The 14,900-nt window shown below is 39.6% G+C and overlaps 1 protein-coding gene across 2 annotated transcripts; it reads left to right on the forward strand.

The window, feature by feature from the left end:
- The first annotated feature begins 1,652 nt into the window (after nucleotides 1-1,652).
- On the forward strand, nucleotides 1,653-6,046 carry PRSS37 (protease, serine, 37). Of its 2 annotated transcripts, none has more exons than XM_011995421.1 (5): nucleotides 1,653-2,056; nucleotides 3,688-3,829; nucleotides 4,233-4,483; nucleotides 5,065-5,201; nucleotides 5,789-6,046. In XM_011995421.1, exons 1-5 carry the CDS (start codon nucleotides 2,023-2,025, stop codon nucleotides 5,927-5,929), a joined length of 705 nt encoding a protein of 234 aa, XP_011850811.1. In that variant the 5' UTR covers nucleotides 1,653-2,022; the 3' UTR covers nucleotides 5,930-6,046. The 2 variants fall into 2 exon arrangements, with proteins under 2 accessions (XP_011850811.1, XP_011850810.1); XM_011995420.1 differs by having other exon boundaries at nucleotides 4,233-4,486; nucleotides 5,789-6,039.
- The last annotated feature ends 8,854 nt before the right edge of the window (nucleotides 6,047-14,900 follow it).

The raw sequence follows: 14,900 nt of genomic DNA on the forward strand, positions 1-14,900 counted from the left end.
AGATTCAAAGCAGGCAGAAAAAGAAAGAGAAATAGAGAGCTTTAGAAGACTCTACTTAACTCTATAGTTGTAGATTAACCATCTGAGCTCTGAATTTTTCTTGTTGTAATTTGCCCATCAGTTTTAAAATGTGCACAAGAAAGGGTCACAATATGTGACCAGCTGGAGGATTAGAAAACCATGGCTTTGAACTTCTGCAGAAGTTTCTACCCTTTCTCCCTTTCCTGCTCTAATGATGTGTGATTAGCCAGTCTTATTGCAATAACATTTACTATCATTATCATACTTTAATATCTTGGCTTCTTGCAATAGGTATTCAGTCCTTGCCAGTGTTTTCCAAGCACCCCTGTACTCATGTGGTGGCCCACAAAGGTTGTGCAGTTGGGCAACTCCACTTCACATAGACATTGCTGACTGCCCAGGGATTCCCCACCATAGACACCCATTCCTGGCTCGATGTTTGTTCTCTCTGACCCCGTTTGTGATGCTAGTTGTAACAAGAAAAATCCAGAATCGTATTTTTAAAAAACCTTCCCCTCAAAGTAGGAGGGAGCCAAGAGACCAAAGAATGACTCAGACAAGTCCAGCTTGGCCAGTGGATAAGTTTATTAGGACTTACATATGAGACACTCCTAGATAGCAGAGGACAGCTTTAGAGACCTGCCTCACTTTGCATCTCTAAGCTGCTTTTAAGCTAATTTTCTGGCTCTTTGCCTACTGTGTATGCATGATGGGACTGTTTTCCTTAGATTCTCAGATATTCTCTGATGTTTGGGTACTCAAGGACACCTGCTCCGTGGCTGGGCACCATGGCCTTGACTCACCACTTGGCCATCAAGGACACCTGCTCCATTGGCCATTAAGGTTCAAGCAGTGGCCATACACCCTTAAGTAACCCGGTGGGGGACCTGCAACCCTACACCAGTAACAAGGCCTACTTCTCATCATCTGCCACATGTGACTTTGGGAAAATTACTCAGATTCTCTCTGCTTCAGTTCTGCCACCCACACACCAGAAATAATGATACCAGGCCCAGCCCTATCTCTTCTTTCTAAGGTTGTTGTGACATTTGGAATGAGATTATGGGTTTAAGAAACTTTAAAGGGTTAGAGTGATACAAAGTGTAATGAATTTTATATCTCAGACTAATCTGATATAAAATCTCTACTAACAAGTCCATAAAGATCTTAGCTCAGTGTCTAGGATTCAGTAAATGCTTAGAGGATATCAGCTATTAGTGTTACCGCTCTTTTTCTTGTTAGACTGTGCTCCCAGTTATCCAAGGATGACTTTGGTAGTCTATTATTAGTCTGAATCTTTAAGTATTAGAGGTACTGCCTTCTGAATTGTCACCAGGCCTAATGTCATCTAGACTGTAAACAATTCCCCAACTATCAAGATAACTGTTCTATGAATGCTTTTCATTTCCTTATTTTCTTGGCTCAATGCTGTTGGTCAGGACAACAAACACCAACTTAGTGCTGATGACTGAGTGATGAAATAGTGATCAAAGGGACATATGAAGCTAGTGTAACAAAGATGGGAGGGGCTGGGGAGAGTATAAGTAACTATTAGGAGGTTCAGAGCAAACCTCAGGACACTTTCTCCGTGAGCTAAGGTAAAGAATATTGTCCCTCACAGCCCTGGTCTCAGAAACTCTGTGGGGAAGATAAGTCCTGAGCCTAGAGCTGCCATTTCCACAGACCATTGAACTACCCTCAAATAGACATGCTTTTAGGGGCACCAGATAGAAGGAGCTGAATCCAGGAGTTTCCTTCCCTGAAATGCGCCAACAGAGGCACAGTCCTCCACCTTCCCTGGAACAGAAGGGCTTTCATCTCTCTCTCTGAAGCCATCTCCCTCCCCTGTTTATGCCCAGAGCTGCTTTCCAATCCCATGGAGTGTCCCCGTACCTAACCATAGCCACTGAGTCTACCAGGTGTTCCTGAGGAGACAACTAAGCAACCACTCCACACTGCTGATTTTCTTCTACATCTTACAGGGGGAAGAGCTGGATCACCATGAAATTTATCTTCTATTTGGGTGTCCTCACTGGTATGTATTCCAGACCTTGTACTCTGTCCTGTAAGGCATAGGTTAATGGATGAGGTGAGACAGAGGCCGGATTGCGAAGGGTGCAGAAAAAGAGTCAAAAATAGTGTCATCAGCAGAATTAGGGGTCCTGCCTCTTAGACTCCATCCAAAGGCTCTCCAGATAGGCTGAGCCCACTTTTCTAGTGTTAAGCTATAGGGTGGGTTAAGGCACACATGTGCCCCGGAGAAGGCTTAACAGTGAGTGTCCTCCTGCCAACCCTAATTATTGAAAAAGGTGAGCCTCATCACCATCCAGCTAAGTCCCAGTGTGGTCACAAGGACACAGAACTCATTTTGACCTCTGATATTCATCTGTTTCTAAAACTTTGAAGACTCAGAATGCAGGAAACAGAGAAGGTAGAAACAAAAGATCAAATACTAGGGCCCTGCCTTCTGTAGTCCCTGCCCCACTTGGGGTTCTTCTGATGACCAAATTTGGAGGTGAGGCATTTCCCACCACTCTCTGACTGCCTAGGTTGTATCACACATTAGCTGTGTGAGATTAGCCAATTAATTCTTCTGTGCTTCAATTTCTTCAAAATGGGGGTATGACTACCTATATTATAGAATTATTGTGAAGATTAAATAAATCTATGTAAAACACTTAGAATAGTGCCTGCTAGAGAGAGCTCAATGTCTCTTGCCCTTGTTGATAGTCTACCCTTTCCTCTTTGGGGTTTCTAACTGTGTGATCACACAGAAGGGTGTGGTGAGGTACAGGCCCAGGCTTGGGGAAGATTAACAGGAGTACCAAGAGAAGACAAGACAAGAACAGTGCTTTATTTCTGGTACTAGAATCAGCCTTATTCCCCTTTATTCTCTAGGGTATGTTTTAAATAATTCATTTATAAAAACAATATACGTTCATATTACAAAATTTAGACATTTTTTAAGTAGAAAAATAAGCATCATTCATAATCCCACCTCTTAGTCAACACATGCTAACACTTCGAGTTTACTCCCAGACTCTATATATTTTTTGCATTTACATGGTTTTTCATTTATGTTTTGAGACAAATAGATTATATCCACAATTTTCTTGTTCTTTTTAACTTAAATAAGCATTATTAATATTTATCTCGCTGTTTAATATTCTAAATAGTTTAATTTTTATTACATGATGTTCCACTTTTTCATGTGCTTCATTTCAATGTCCAACACTACTATGTCAGATGTTTATGTTTCCAATGTTCAGCTATTATAAATAGTACTAATATGAGCATACTTGTTTGTAAACCTTGTCTATACTGAGTTTTTTTCTTTAGAATGGATTCTTGGGGTTGGAATGATTAGGTCACAGGTTATAAACAATGTATGATTCTTGATGCCTATTTCTAAATTGCTTTTCAAGAAGATGGAATCAATTTACTAGCAGTGATGAGAGTCTCATTATACTCAGATTGAATATTATCAATATTAAACAAAATTATTATAAATATGAGATAAAATGGCATATCATTTTAATTTACATTCTTATTAGAAAAACATGTCAAAGATGTTAACACTTCCTGGCCAATTGGTAACTGTTTAAGAGTCATCCAGATTCCTTTTCAAGTAGGAGACTGTTTACCTTATTTTTGTAATTTTCTCAGGGACATTTTTATTTGCTGACTCATCTGTTCAGAAAGAAGATCCTGCTCCCTATTTGGTATACCTGAAGTCTCACTTCAACCCCTGTGTGGGCGTCCTCATCAAACCCAGTTGGGTGCTGGCCCCAGCTCACTGCTATTTACCGTTGAGTATCTGGGCATCCCCAACCTCAAAACAGCTACTGTTCATTCTAGATCAGTGGTTCTCAAATAAGGGTGACTTCTCCCCAGGGTACACTTGGCAATGTCTGAAGATAGTTTTGGTTGTCACAACCAGGGGGCACTACATTAAAGAACACGACATTAAAATGTAGTGAAGGGCTCCACTACTTACTATATCACCCTGAGTGAATTACTCCTATGTGCCCCATTAATTCATGCACTAAATGGGGATAAAAATAGAATCCACTGCATAGACTTGTTGTGAGCTAAATGAGATCATCCAGAAAAAGCACTTGGTATAATTCCTGGCACTTTGTAACATTCAGTATCTTAGTAATGATGATGATGATGATGATAATGATTACTTCCAACTCCTCTCCCTCCAGAAATCTGAAAGTGATGCTGGGAAATTTCAAGAGTAGAGTCAGAGATGGTACTGAACAGACAATTAACCCCATTCAGATCGTCCGCTATTGGAACTACAGTGATAGTGCCCCACAGGATGACCTCATGCTCATCAGGCTGGCTAAGCCCGCCATGCTCAATCCCAAAGTCCAGCCCCTTCCCCTTGCTACCACCAATGTCCGGCCAGGCACTGTCTGTCTACTCTCAGGTTTGGACTGGAGCCAAGAAAACAGTGGTAAGTGTGCCTTCCACAGCAAATCAGGGTCATCAGTTGCCCTTTAAGAGGAACATCCATATCCTCATAGCTGAGAGGAGGAAAGGAGAATGAAAGGAGACCCAATGGAGATGCTACCTGAGTGGTCTGGCAAACAGAGACGTGCCCAGAGAAACAAAACTCCTCCTTTCCCAGGGTGTCTAATGCCCCACTGCCTCTGCAGGGCTTTGGCAGCTGGAGCCACCAGGCCATCTGACTCTGCACAGAGGCCCAGCCCTTCCTGATTGGCAGAGGCACAATTCACATGAAGAAGGTGTGGTCCTACTTCTCATATACGCCATTTCACTTGTAAAGGACCCCTCTGAGAACTGACTGAGGCCACCAATTAAAACTAAACTCTACCTTAAAGAGACATAAAGCCTTTTTCAAAATCCTCAAGATTAGCTCATAACCATGCACTTGATGATTTCTCCCTTTTCGCATTCCTTATTTTCTTTAAACACACACAAAAAGATACCAGTTGAAATATAGGCTGGTGGTTAGAAGGACTAAATAACAATTGTCAACAGGATATTTTATTTTATCCCCATCTCCCTCAGGCCGACACCCTGACTTGCGGCAGAACCTGGAGGCCCCTGTGATGTCTGATAAAGAATGCCAGAAAACAGAACAAGGAAAAAGTCACAGGAATTCCTTATGTGTGAAATTTGTGAAAGTATTCAGCAGAATTTTTGGGGTAATCTTTTCTCTGTATTCAGCTTTCATTTACTTGCATATGCCCAGTTAACTATTTACCTTGATGTAAAAGCTTTTTTAGATGTCTAAATAATTTCTTGAGAATTTGATAAGGCTGCTGTGAAGCCAGCATTGTTTCTTCAGTAATGGGCTCCCCTTAAATTGTCTTTATTCATTAAAGGACATTATAAAGTACTTCGAGTTAAACACACCATTTGCTAGGTATTCATTCTTAGAACTACAAGTAAAATTATGAAAACAGGCATTTCTTTAAAAAGAAATCAGACTTTTCACAAATAGAAAATGCCTTCACCAGTTCAAAAAATGGAGTCTCACCCATTTTACACGTGATTTCTAGACAGACTGTCCTCTGACTTTCTCAAGGTCACACAAAGCTAATTACAGCAAAGTGAGAAAAAGGCTCAAGCTTCCTGTCCCCAATTCAGTCCTCTTTTCATGAGTCCAGCATATGCCTGCAGACAGGGCTCACCCAAGCGGGACACTAGGGTTCCTGTGAGATCTGACTCTCTCTCTCTGTGTGTGTGTCTCTCTCTCTCTCTCTCTCTCTCTCTTCACGATCTCTGGTAGGAGGTGGCCGTTGCTACTGTCATCTGCAAAGACAAGCTCCAGGGGATCGAGGTCGGGCACTTCATGGGAGGGGACGTCGGCATCTACACCAATGTTTACAAATATGTATCCTGGATTGAGAACACTGCTAAGGACAAGTGAGACCCTACTTCTCCCTCTGCATTCCACTGGCTCTGCCATGGACTATACAAGCAGATAATTTTCCCTCAGTTGAAAATAAAATCTCCAAATGAAAATTTGGGAATGTAGCATACCAGTAGCCAATGTTTTCTTGTTTGTGTCTCTGTATCCTACAACGATGTGAAGAACTAAGATCAAATCATGAAATGAGCATTTACTACACTGTCCTGGATTACATTCATCATCTCATTTAATGCTTATAACAAACCTTTGAGGTTATCTTTTGTTCCAACTTTACAAATGAGAAAATGCAGGCTAAAAGAGGTTATTTAACATTGCCCATAGCTGGTGGATACCAGAGCCTGAAATGGAACCCAAAATTGTCAGATTCTAAATCCCTTGCTGTTAGCCTCAGTGTTACATGGGAGTCTACAGCATCACAAAAGATGTTGGCTCCTATTCATTTGCCTCCCTCTCTTTCCACTCAAAGGACTTGAAGCTCTCACTTGTGGCTAAGATCTTGGGTACTGGGATAAGCTCTCCTAAAAAAAGTCATACCTCATCTCAGTGCGACATAGATTGCAGTATGTTCAGAGAGAGAGTGAGTTAGTGGAAGAGTAGAAAGTGAAAAACAAAACTTCAGAACAAGGCAACAATCATAAATCAAGTCCACAAGCGAGTTTAGCAGCTCCAGTGAAAGGTGAAGATGTCATATAAATCCAAAGAAGATACAGGCAGCAACAGAGCTTGAAAGGCAGAGATGGCTGAGATGAGGCGAAGGGCAGAAACTGGGCTTAGCCACAGACCATGGTCCTAAAATAGTCAGTCCTATGCTTGAGAAATTGGTAAAGCACTACTACAGACTGAGTGTTTGTGTCCCCCAAAATTCGTAAGTTGAAACCTAATCCCCAAAGTGATGGTATTTGGAGGTGAGGCCTTCAGGAAGTGATGAGTTCATGAAGGCAGAACCCTCACAAATGGGATTCATGCCCTCATAAAAGAGAGCCCAGAGAGCTCACCTCCTCCTTTTGCCATGTGAGGTTACAGCGAGAGACAGCAGTCTATGAACCAGGAAGTGAATTTCATCTTACACCAAATCTGCTATTGCCTGGATCCTGAATTTCCCAGACTCCGGAACCGTGAGAAATAAATTGTTGTTGTTTATAAGCCTCAAACAGTCCACAGCATTCTGTTACAGGTGGAGTAATTCCAGATATCCCAAAGATTGGGACATGTAGGACAAGAATGGGTAAAGTAACCTTCGAGCAGGTGAAGAGTCAAGAAAAAACTGCACATTCTCCTTGGGTAATATTTTCTACTCTTATGGTTTAAAATACAATTTATACTTTAATGAGTTTTGTAGTAGGCAGAATAATGGCCCTGCAAAGATGTCCACACTCTAATCTCATGAATATAATATAATATAATCAGATGTGATTATGGTTATGAGCATCGAAATTGGGAGATTATCCTAGATTATCTGGGGAGTAAAATGTCACCACATAGGCCTTAAAAGTGAAAACGGCCGGGCACGGTGGCTCACAACTGTAATCCCAGCACTTTGGGAAGCCAAGGCAGGCGGATCACGAGGTCAGAAGATTGAGACCGTTCTGGCTAACGCAGTGACTCCATCTCTACTAAAAATGCAAAAACAAAATTAGCCAGGCGTGGTGGCGGGTGCCTATAGTGCCAGCTACTTGGGAGGCTGAGGCGGGAGAATGGCGTGAACTCGGGAGGCAAAGCTTGCAGTGAGCCGAGATCGCACCCCTGCACTCCAGCCTGGGCAACAGAGCGAGATTCTGTCTCAAAACCAAAAAACAAACAAACAAAAAAGCACAAAAGGAAGGCAGAAGATTTTGTTGGGGAGATGCAATAACAGAACAAGAGGCAGGAGAGATTCAAAGCATGAGAAGAAACTGACCAGCTATTGAAGGCTTTGAAAATAGAAAAAATAAAAAGGGAACCACGAGGCAAAGAATGTGAGCAGTGCCTAGAAGCTGGGAAGGGCTCTTACCTGACAACTGGCAGGGAAATGGGGATTTTAGTTTTAGAATCACAGCTGTACTGAATTCTGCAACCAATCTGAATGAGCAAGGAAACAGACTCTCTCCAGAAAGGGGCGTAACTCTGTTGACACCTTGATTTTAGTCCAGTAAAATCTTCGAAACTTCTGACCTAGAGTACTGTAAGATAATAAATTTGTGTTGCTTTAGACTACCTGTAGTAATTTGTTATGGCAGCCATAGAAAACAAACTTTTAAATCCACATATCCAAAAATAGCTATTAGTACTTTTTATAGTGCAATGTTAAAACCTTCAATGGCTCCCAGCTTTCCTGAAAGTAAATTCTAAATTCTAGGCTTAGAATGGTAAACTTAGAACGGTATCTAAGCTTCCTTGAGACTTCCCATACACCTCTTCCCATTACCCAAAAAAAAAAAAAAGGTATTTTTCAGTACATAGCCTGCCAGTTGGCATTGTTTTCTGACCCTGTGAAATGCAAATTTGGGTACAAAAGAATGTCAGAGAAAAATAAAAGGAAGAGCCCAATACCCTCCCTTTAAGTTGATAACCTTGTCAAGACCCAAATGTAACAAAGCTAGATCCATTTAAAAAACAACACAGGCTAGGCACAGTGGCACACACCTCTAATCCCAGCAATTTGGGAGGTGGAGGCAGGCGGATTACTTGAGCTCAGGAGTTTGAGAGCAGCCTGGACAACATGGCAAAACCCTGTCTCTACAAAAAAAAAAAAGAGTAAAAATGGTGGTGTGTGCCTGTGGTCCCAGCTACTCAGGAGGCTGAGGTGGGCAGATCACCTGATCCCAGGAGGTCAAGGCTGCAGTGAGCCGTGATCACGCCACTCTACTCCAGCCTGGGTGACAGAGTGAGACTCTGCCTCAAAAACAACAACGACGACCAACTTTTTTGAGCTGAAATTAAATCTTCAAGCATTGAAATCATGTCCCAGGCAATGGGAAATATTTTCTCTTTTCCCAATTGCCTATAACTTAGGCAAAGGCAAATCATACCAATTACTATTCAATTAACTCCTCTATTTTGTTTTCTTCTCCCAGTTAGAGTGCTGTTCTCCAGGCACAGTCACCAACAACATGGGCTTCAAAGCTGAATCATCAAAAGGATACTTTGCCTGACTGTGGGGGCTACTCCCCTAAGATCTCTTGCCCTCTACTCCTCCCTCCGCTCCTGGCTCTTACATCTGAGGTTGTACTGTGCTCAAGCCTTCAGGGGGGTGTCAGCTGATCTTCACTGATGTTATTTCGCTGATCTCAATCCCCAACCTCCCAAAGGGCTTGAGATGGTATTCCAGCTTTGACAGAGAGGCAAGTTTACTCCAAAAAAAAAAAAAAAAAATTTAAACAGGGCCCGGTAAGGTTTCCTTGTTTTCTTAGAATAGTTCCTCATTTTAGAGAGTTCTCCTTGTTTTCTTAGAATAGTTCCTCATCTTAGAGAGAACCTCAGGGTCATATTGCTGATACATCGGAGTCTGAGATTATCGTGACAAAATCTGCCTCGCTCATTTGTATGAACTTAATGGAGGTGGGGGGAAGGGGAAAATGGAGTTAGTTCATGGGTACAAAAATATAGTTAGAATGAATAAGATCTAGTATTTGATAGCATAACAGGATAGCATTACAGTTAATAATTTATTGTACATTTTAAAATAACTAAAATAGTATAATTGGAATGTTTGCTATACAAAGAAAGGATAAATGCCTGACATGATGGATACCCCATTTACACTGGTGTAATTACTATGCATTGTATGCCTGTATTAAAATATTTCATGTAACCACAACGATATACATCTACTATCTACCCATAAAAACTTAAAATTTAAAATGTTTTAAAAGACAATACAGGAAGATAAGCTACCATTTTTTTAATATCTACTATATATCAGGCACTGTGTTAGACATTTTGACATGCATTATACTCTTCAAAAGTAGTTATATTCCCTGCTTACTTGAGGTTTCTGAAGAAAAGGAAGTTAGTAACTTGCCCAAGCCTACACAGTTAGTAAATGGCATCTTAAGTCAAGAACTGTATGTGTTCTGAAGATGATTAAATTATACCAAATCTATATTGCAAATATTAGTTGCTAAAACTAAGCAGGATAGAAATCTATTTCCTTTGATTATATGATTTTTAGAAATATAAAAATGGCAGACCTGTGATTCTAACCTTTGTGTGACTGACTCCAAAGCCTGTGCCACTTCCCTTACATCTTTCCATGGCTACGTTTCTAGATATGCAAGTGTTTCCTGAATACTTTCACTTATGCCTTTCTTCAGGTAAGGTTAAATGCACCTATTTAGATAACACAAGAAGTCTGATGGTTTCTCACATGCTTTTAGATTTTAGCCCCTAGTGAAAAATTATTTGAGGTCTGTATAGAGTGAATCTTCCATTCTTATTTAAATGTAAAGTTTCCCTGGAAACCACTCCGTAATATTCCAGTTCTATATTGCAGAAAGTGATAGACTTAAGCTCAGTGTAGGTATAAATGAGAGTGATTGCATTATGATACCAACTGGTGATTGCCAAGATCATTTCAACATATGTATTTTGGTAAATAACCTCGAATGAAGAACAAAAGTCAAAACAAAAATTTTGAAACCTGATAAGGTAATCATCATATTTTGGGTTAATAAATCTATTCTTCCTTTTCAAAGATTTTCAAGTTTGTTAATAGCCTGGACTTTATCCAATGACTAATAACAGCAGAGATAAATTTAAGTAATCTGCAGATAAATGCCTAGAACATTAATCGAGGCTAAGAATAACTTATAGAACTATTAGCACATCAATTTATATTTTTTAAAATCATATAATCAAGGGGAATAGGTTTTAACCTATTTCCTATTTTAGCAACTAATATTTACAATATAGATTTAGTATAATTTAATCATCTTCAGAATACATACAGTCCCTGACTTAGGCTGGTTCACCTCTGGATTTTTTTACTTTATGATGGTGAAAAAGTGATACACATTTGGTAAAAGCTGTACTTCTAGTACCAACACAACTATTCCGTTTCTCACTTTCAGTATACTGGTCAATCACACAAGATATTCAACACTTTGTTATAAAATATACCTATGTTAAATAATTTTGCCAAATTGTAGGCTTATGTAAATTTTCTGAGCTTAAGGTAGGCTAGGCTAAATTATGATGTTTAATAGGTTAGGTTATTAAATGCATTTTCAACTTATGATATTTTCAACTCACAATGGGTTTACTGAACATTGGACAAGTTAAGGAACATCGATGTATAAATTTCTATGGCTATAGATCTCAGCAGAAAATTACTGCCAAGAGTAAAAATATTCTCAATTCAAGATTATCTGTCAACTATATGTCTTGGAATTACTTCATGGACATCAATTTTTATCTAGAAATTCAGCTTGTCTAGAACTTCAGCTAGACTGATCATTAAACCCTGATATAGATTTTATAAGTTATTATAAAAACTAGCAACAAATTGAAGACATAATCAGATAAGCTTCAAGATGCGTATCTCTCATACTCCTCCTTATTAGAATATTCTAATGCATTTGAATATTAAATTGTAAAGAACTGTAGATATTAATCTCTTCTGACTTAGACCCATCCTAGTCAGTGTGACATCACACTCTTGGCTAAAGTAAATTCTCTACTGAAAAAGAATAAGAGGCCAAAAGAGAAGAGCTTTTGGAAAATCACTATACATTTGTGTAACCTTTTAAAGGTTACTGAAGATATTGGTTTAAAAGTACTTAATATTAAATAGAGAACAATAATTATGGGGGGAGACTATAGTGGAGGAGGATTAGCCCAAGTTCTGTCAGAATTTATATTTATCTGACCCAGTGTGTGATGGTTGCTAAAGGAAGGATTTAACAGAAAGTATCATAAGAATATACATGACTGAGTTAAGTAATCAATTAAGACTAAGTGGAAAAATCTGAAAATTGTTTCTTCCAAAAAATGAAAGAAAGCCATTGCAGATAAAAAGGCAACTACGGAGAAAAAATATTTCTCTATTTAGAAAACAGAAATCATGCAGTTTCAGGCAGCTCACCGCTAGGCTTCTAGTCATATAAATATTACCTTTTTGCTTCTTTTGTTATAGAGAGGATTCAAAAACCCTTACTACTCAGAAAACATCAGAAAAAAAAAAATCTAGGGTCTGCCTTTGGGTTTTTGTTTCTTCAATTTTTAGGAAAAGTAACATTTAATGTTTAAAATATAGCTGTCTTGCTTAATGTTCAGAAAAGACTAATTTTTAATAGAACATTTTAAAAATGTGATTTCCAATCAAGTTTTATAAATAAATTATGCAACAGTAAAGTAATATTTATAGTTAAGTATTGACAAAACATTATTAGGATACAATTGACTCAAATGGTGTCTAAACAACAGAAGGATTAACTATGTCTAAGAAGGGAAAAAATTCAGAGAATATGGAATCAAATATCCATGCATATCTGACTGTATGAGTCAGTTCTTGCATTGCTGTAAAGAACTACCTGAGACTGGGTCATTTATAAAGAAAAGAGGTTTAATTGACTCATAGTTCTGTAGGCTGTACAGGAAGCATGGCTGGGGAGGCCTTGGGAAATTTATGATCATGGTGGAAGGCAAAGGGGAAGCAGGCACGTCTTACATTACTAGGGAAGCAGGAAGAGAGAGCAGAGGGAGGCGCTACGCACTTTTAAACAAACAGATCTCATGAGAATTCACTACCACAAGAACAGCAAGAGGGAAATCTGCCCCCATGATCAAATCACTTCCCACCACACCCTCCTCCAACAGGGGATTACAGCTCAGCATGAGATTTGGGTGGGGACATAAATTCAGACCACATCACTGGCTCCTAATGAGTAGGCAGAAAAAACTCAAGTGGCCATCTTCTTGACTGTTGCGTACTCTAAGTAAGGAGAGGATGCTCAGTACCTAAGTGTTAAAGACAGAAGATATGTGTAAACTGGTTAGTTCCCAGTGAGAAAGCAAACAGAATATTCTTGATTAAGATAAATATTATCTTGTAAGTCTGAAAAACTCGAATTTTCAGAGCTTTATTAAAAACAGGGTGGCAAATTTGAGTAAAATTCTAATTATAGAGAAACACTGAAAATTGCTAGATAAATAAAATCCCCCATGATATTAATCCAGAGGATCAAATACTTACATAAACAGTGAGATTAGAGCATCAGCCCCAAACTAGGAAGATCCCTAAGTTTGTAGTAGGCAATCTTGAAGGGTCTTGGAATTAAGTCACAGGAAGAGGTTCGGCAAACAGAGAACATAGGAACAGGCTATCATTGGAAAATAATTCCCATGAAATAAAGGGAAGATATTAAGGGAATTTGCAGGAAAGAGCTATGGATCTCTATCCAACCAATTTATGTGAGGGTCTGGTGGCAATGAAGAAAGATCTATTCACAGAGTCACGGACCCAAGTGTGGATTCTAGTCTACAGAAGCACTGGTAAAAGCAAAGACACAACTCAAAAACGAAAAAAGAAAAGTTCTCAAGGAATAAGGAAAGCGCCAGGACACATTTTTAGCTCTGGAGCGAACACAGAGGTAGCTGGTGTAAACAACATAGCACCCTTGGAAAGACCAAAAAAAAAAAAAACCAATTGAGTGTAATGAAACACACATTCCTATGGCGATGCCCTGCCTAGGTTCCCAAACCACAAGACTGGCATAAGGGCCTATATTAGACTGTGCATCATCTCAGAGATATGGAGTGTATGGGAGTCCTCCAGAGCAAATAAATGCTTGTTGTAGAACCTGAACTTTAGATCAGCACTTGGGGAAACCAAGACAAAGCAATAAAACATAAAGTTAGAATGGCAATTATTAAAAAGTCAGGTGACAACATACTGGTGAGGCTGTGGGAAAAAGGGAACACTTATACACTGTTGGTGGGAATGTAATTAGTTTAGCCACTGTGTAAAGCATTTTGGAGATTTCTCAAAGAACTGAAAACAGAGCTACCATTCAACCAAGCAACTGGATTACTGGGTATGTATCCAAAAGAATATAAATTGTTCTACCAAAAAGACCCATTCACTTATATATTCATCACAGCACTATTCACAATGGCAAAGACATGGAATCAATCTTGGTGTCCACTAATGGTGGATTGGATAAAGAAAATGTGGTACATATTCACCATGGAATGCCATGCAACCATAAAAAAGAATAAAGTCCTATCCTTTACAGCAACAGGGATGCAGCTGAACGCCATAATCCTAAGCAAACTAATGCAGAAATAGAAAATAAAATACCTCATGTTCCGACTTACAAGAGGGTGCTAAGCACTGGGTACTCATGGACATATGGATGGCAACAACAGACACTGGAGATTACTAGAGGAGGTAGCGTGGAAGGGGGTAAAGGTTAAAAAATGAACTATAGGCCAGGCGCGGTGGCTGACGCCTGTAATCGCAGCACTTTGGGAGGCTGAGTTAGACGAATCACGAGGTCAGGAGATCGAGACCATCCTGGCTAACACGGTGAAACCCCATCTCTACTAAAAATACACACACAAAAAAAGTAGCTGGGCGTGGTGGCGGGCGCCTGTAGTCCCAGCTACTCGGGAGGCTGAGGCAGAAGAATGGCGTGAACCCAGGGGGCGGAGCTTGCAGTGAGCCAAGATCACGCCACTGCACTCCAGCCTAAGCGACAGAACAAGACTCTGTCTCAAAAAAAAAAAAAACAAAAAAACAACTAACTATTGAGTACTATGTTCAGTATCGGAATGATGATATCAATCATACCCAAACCTCAGCATCACACCATATACTCAGGTAACAAACTTGCACATGAATCCCTGAATCTAAAATAAAAGTTGAAATTATTTTAAAAAATAAAAATTAAAAAAAAATATGAAGAGGATGGAAAACATGAAAGGGAGGAAGAGATGTGTGGTAGATTATATTTTCCACCAATAGCCACAACACCACCTCCCATTCCAC

Source organism: Mandrillus leucophaeus, unplaced genomic scaffold (genome assembly GCF_000951045.1).
Source record: "Mandrillus leucophaeus isolate KB7577 unplaced genomic scaffold, Mleu.le_1.0 Scaffold49, whole genome shotgun sequence".
Lineage (NCBI taxonomy): Eukaryota > Metazoa > Chordata > Mammalia > Primates > Cercopithecidae > Mandrillus > Mandrillus leucophaeus.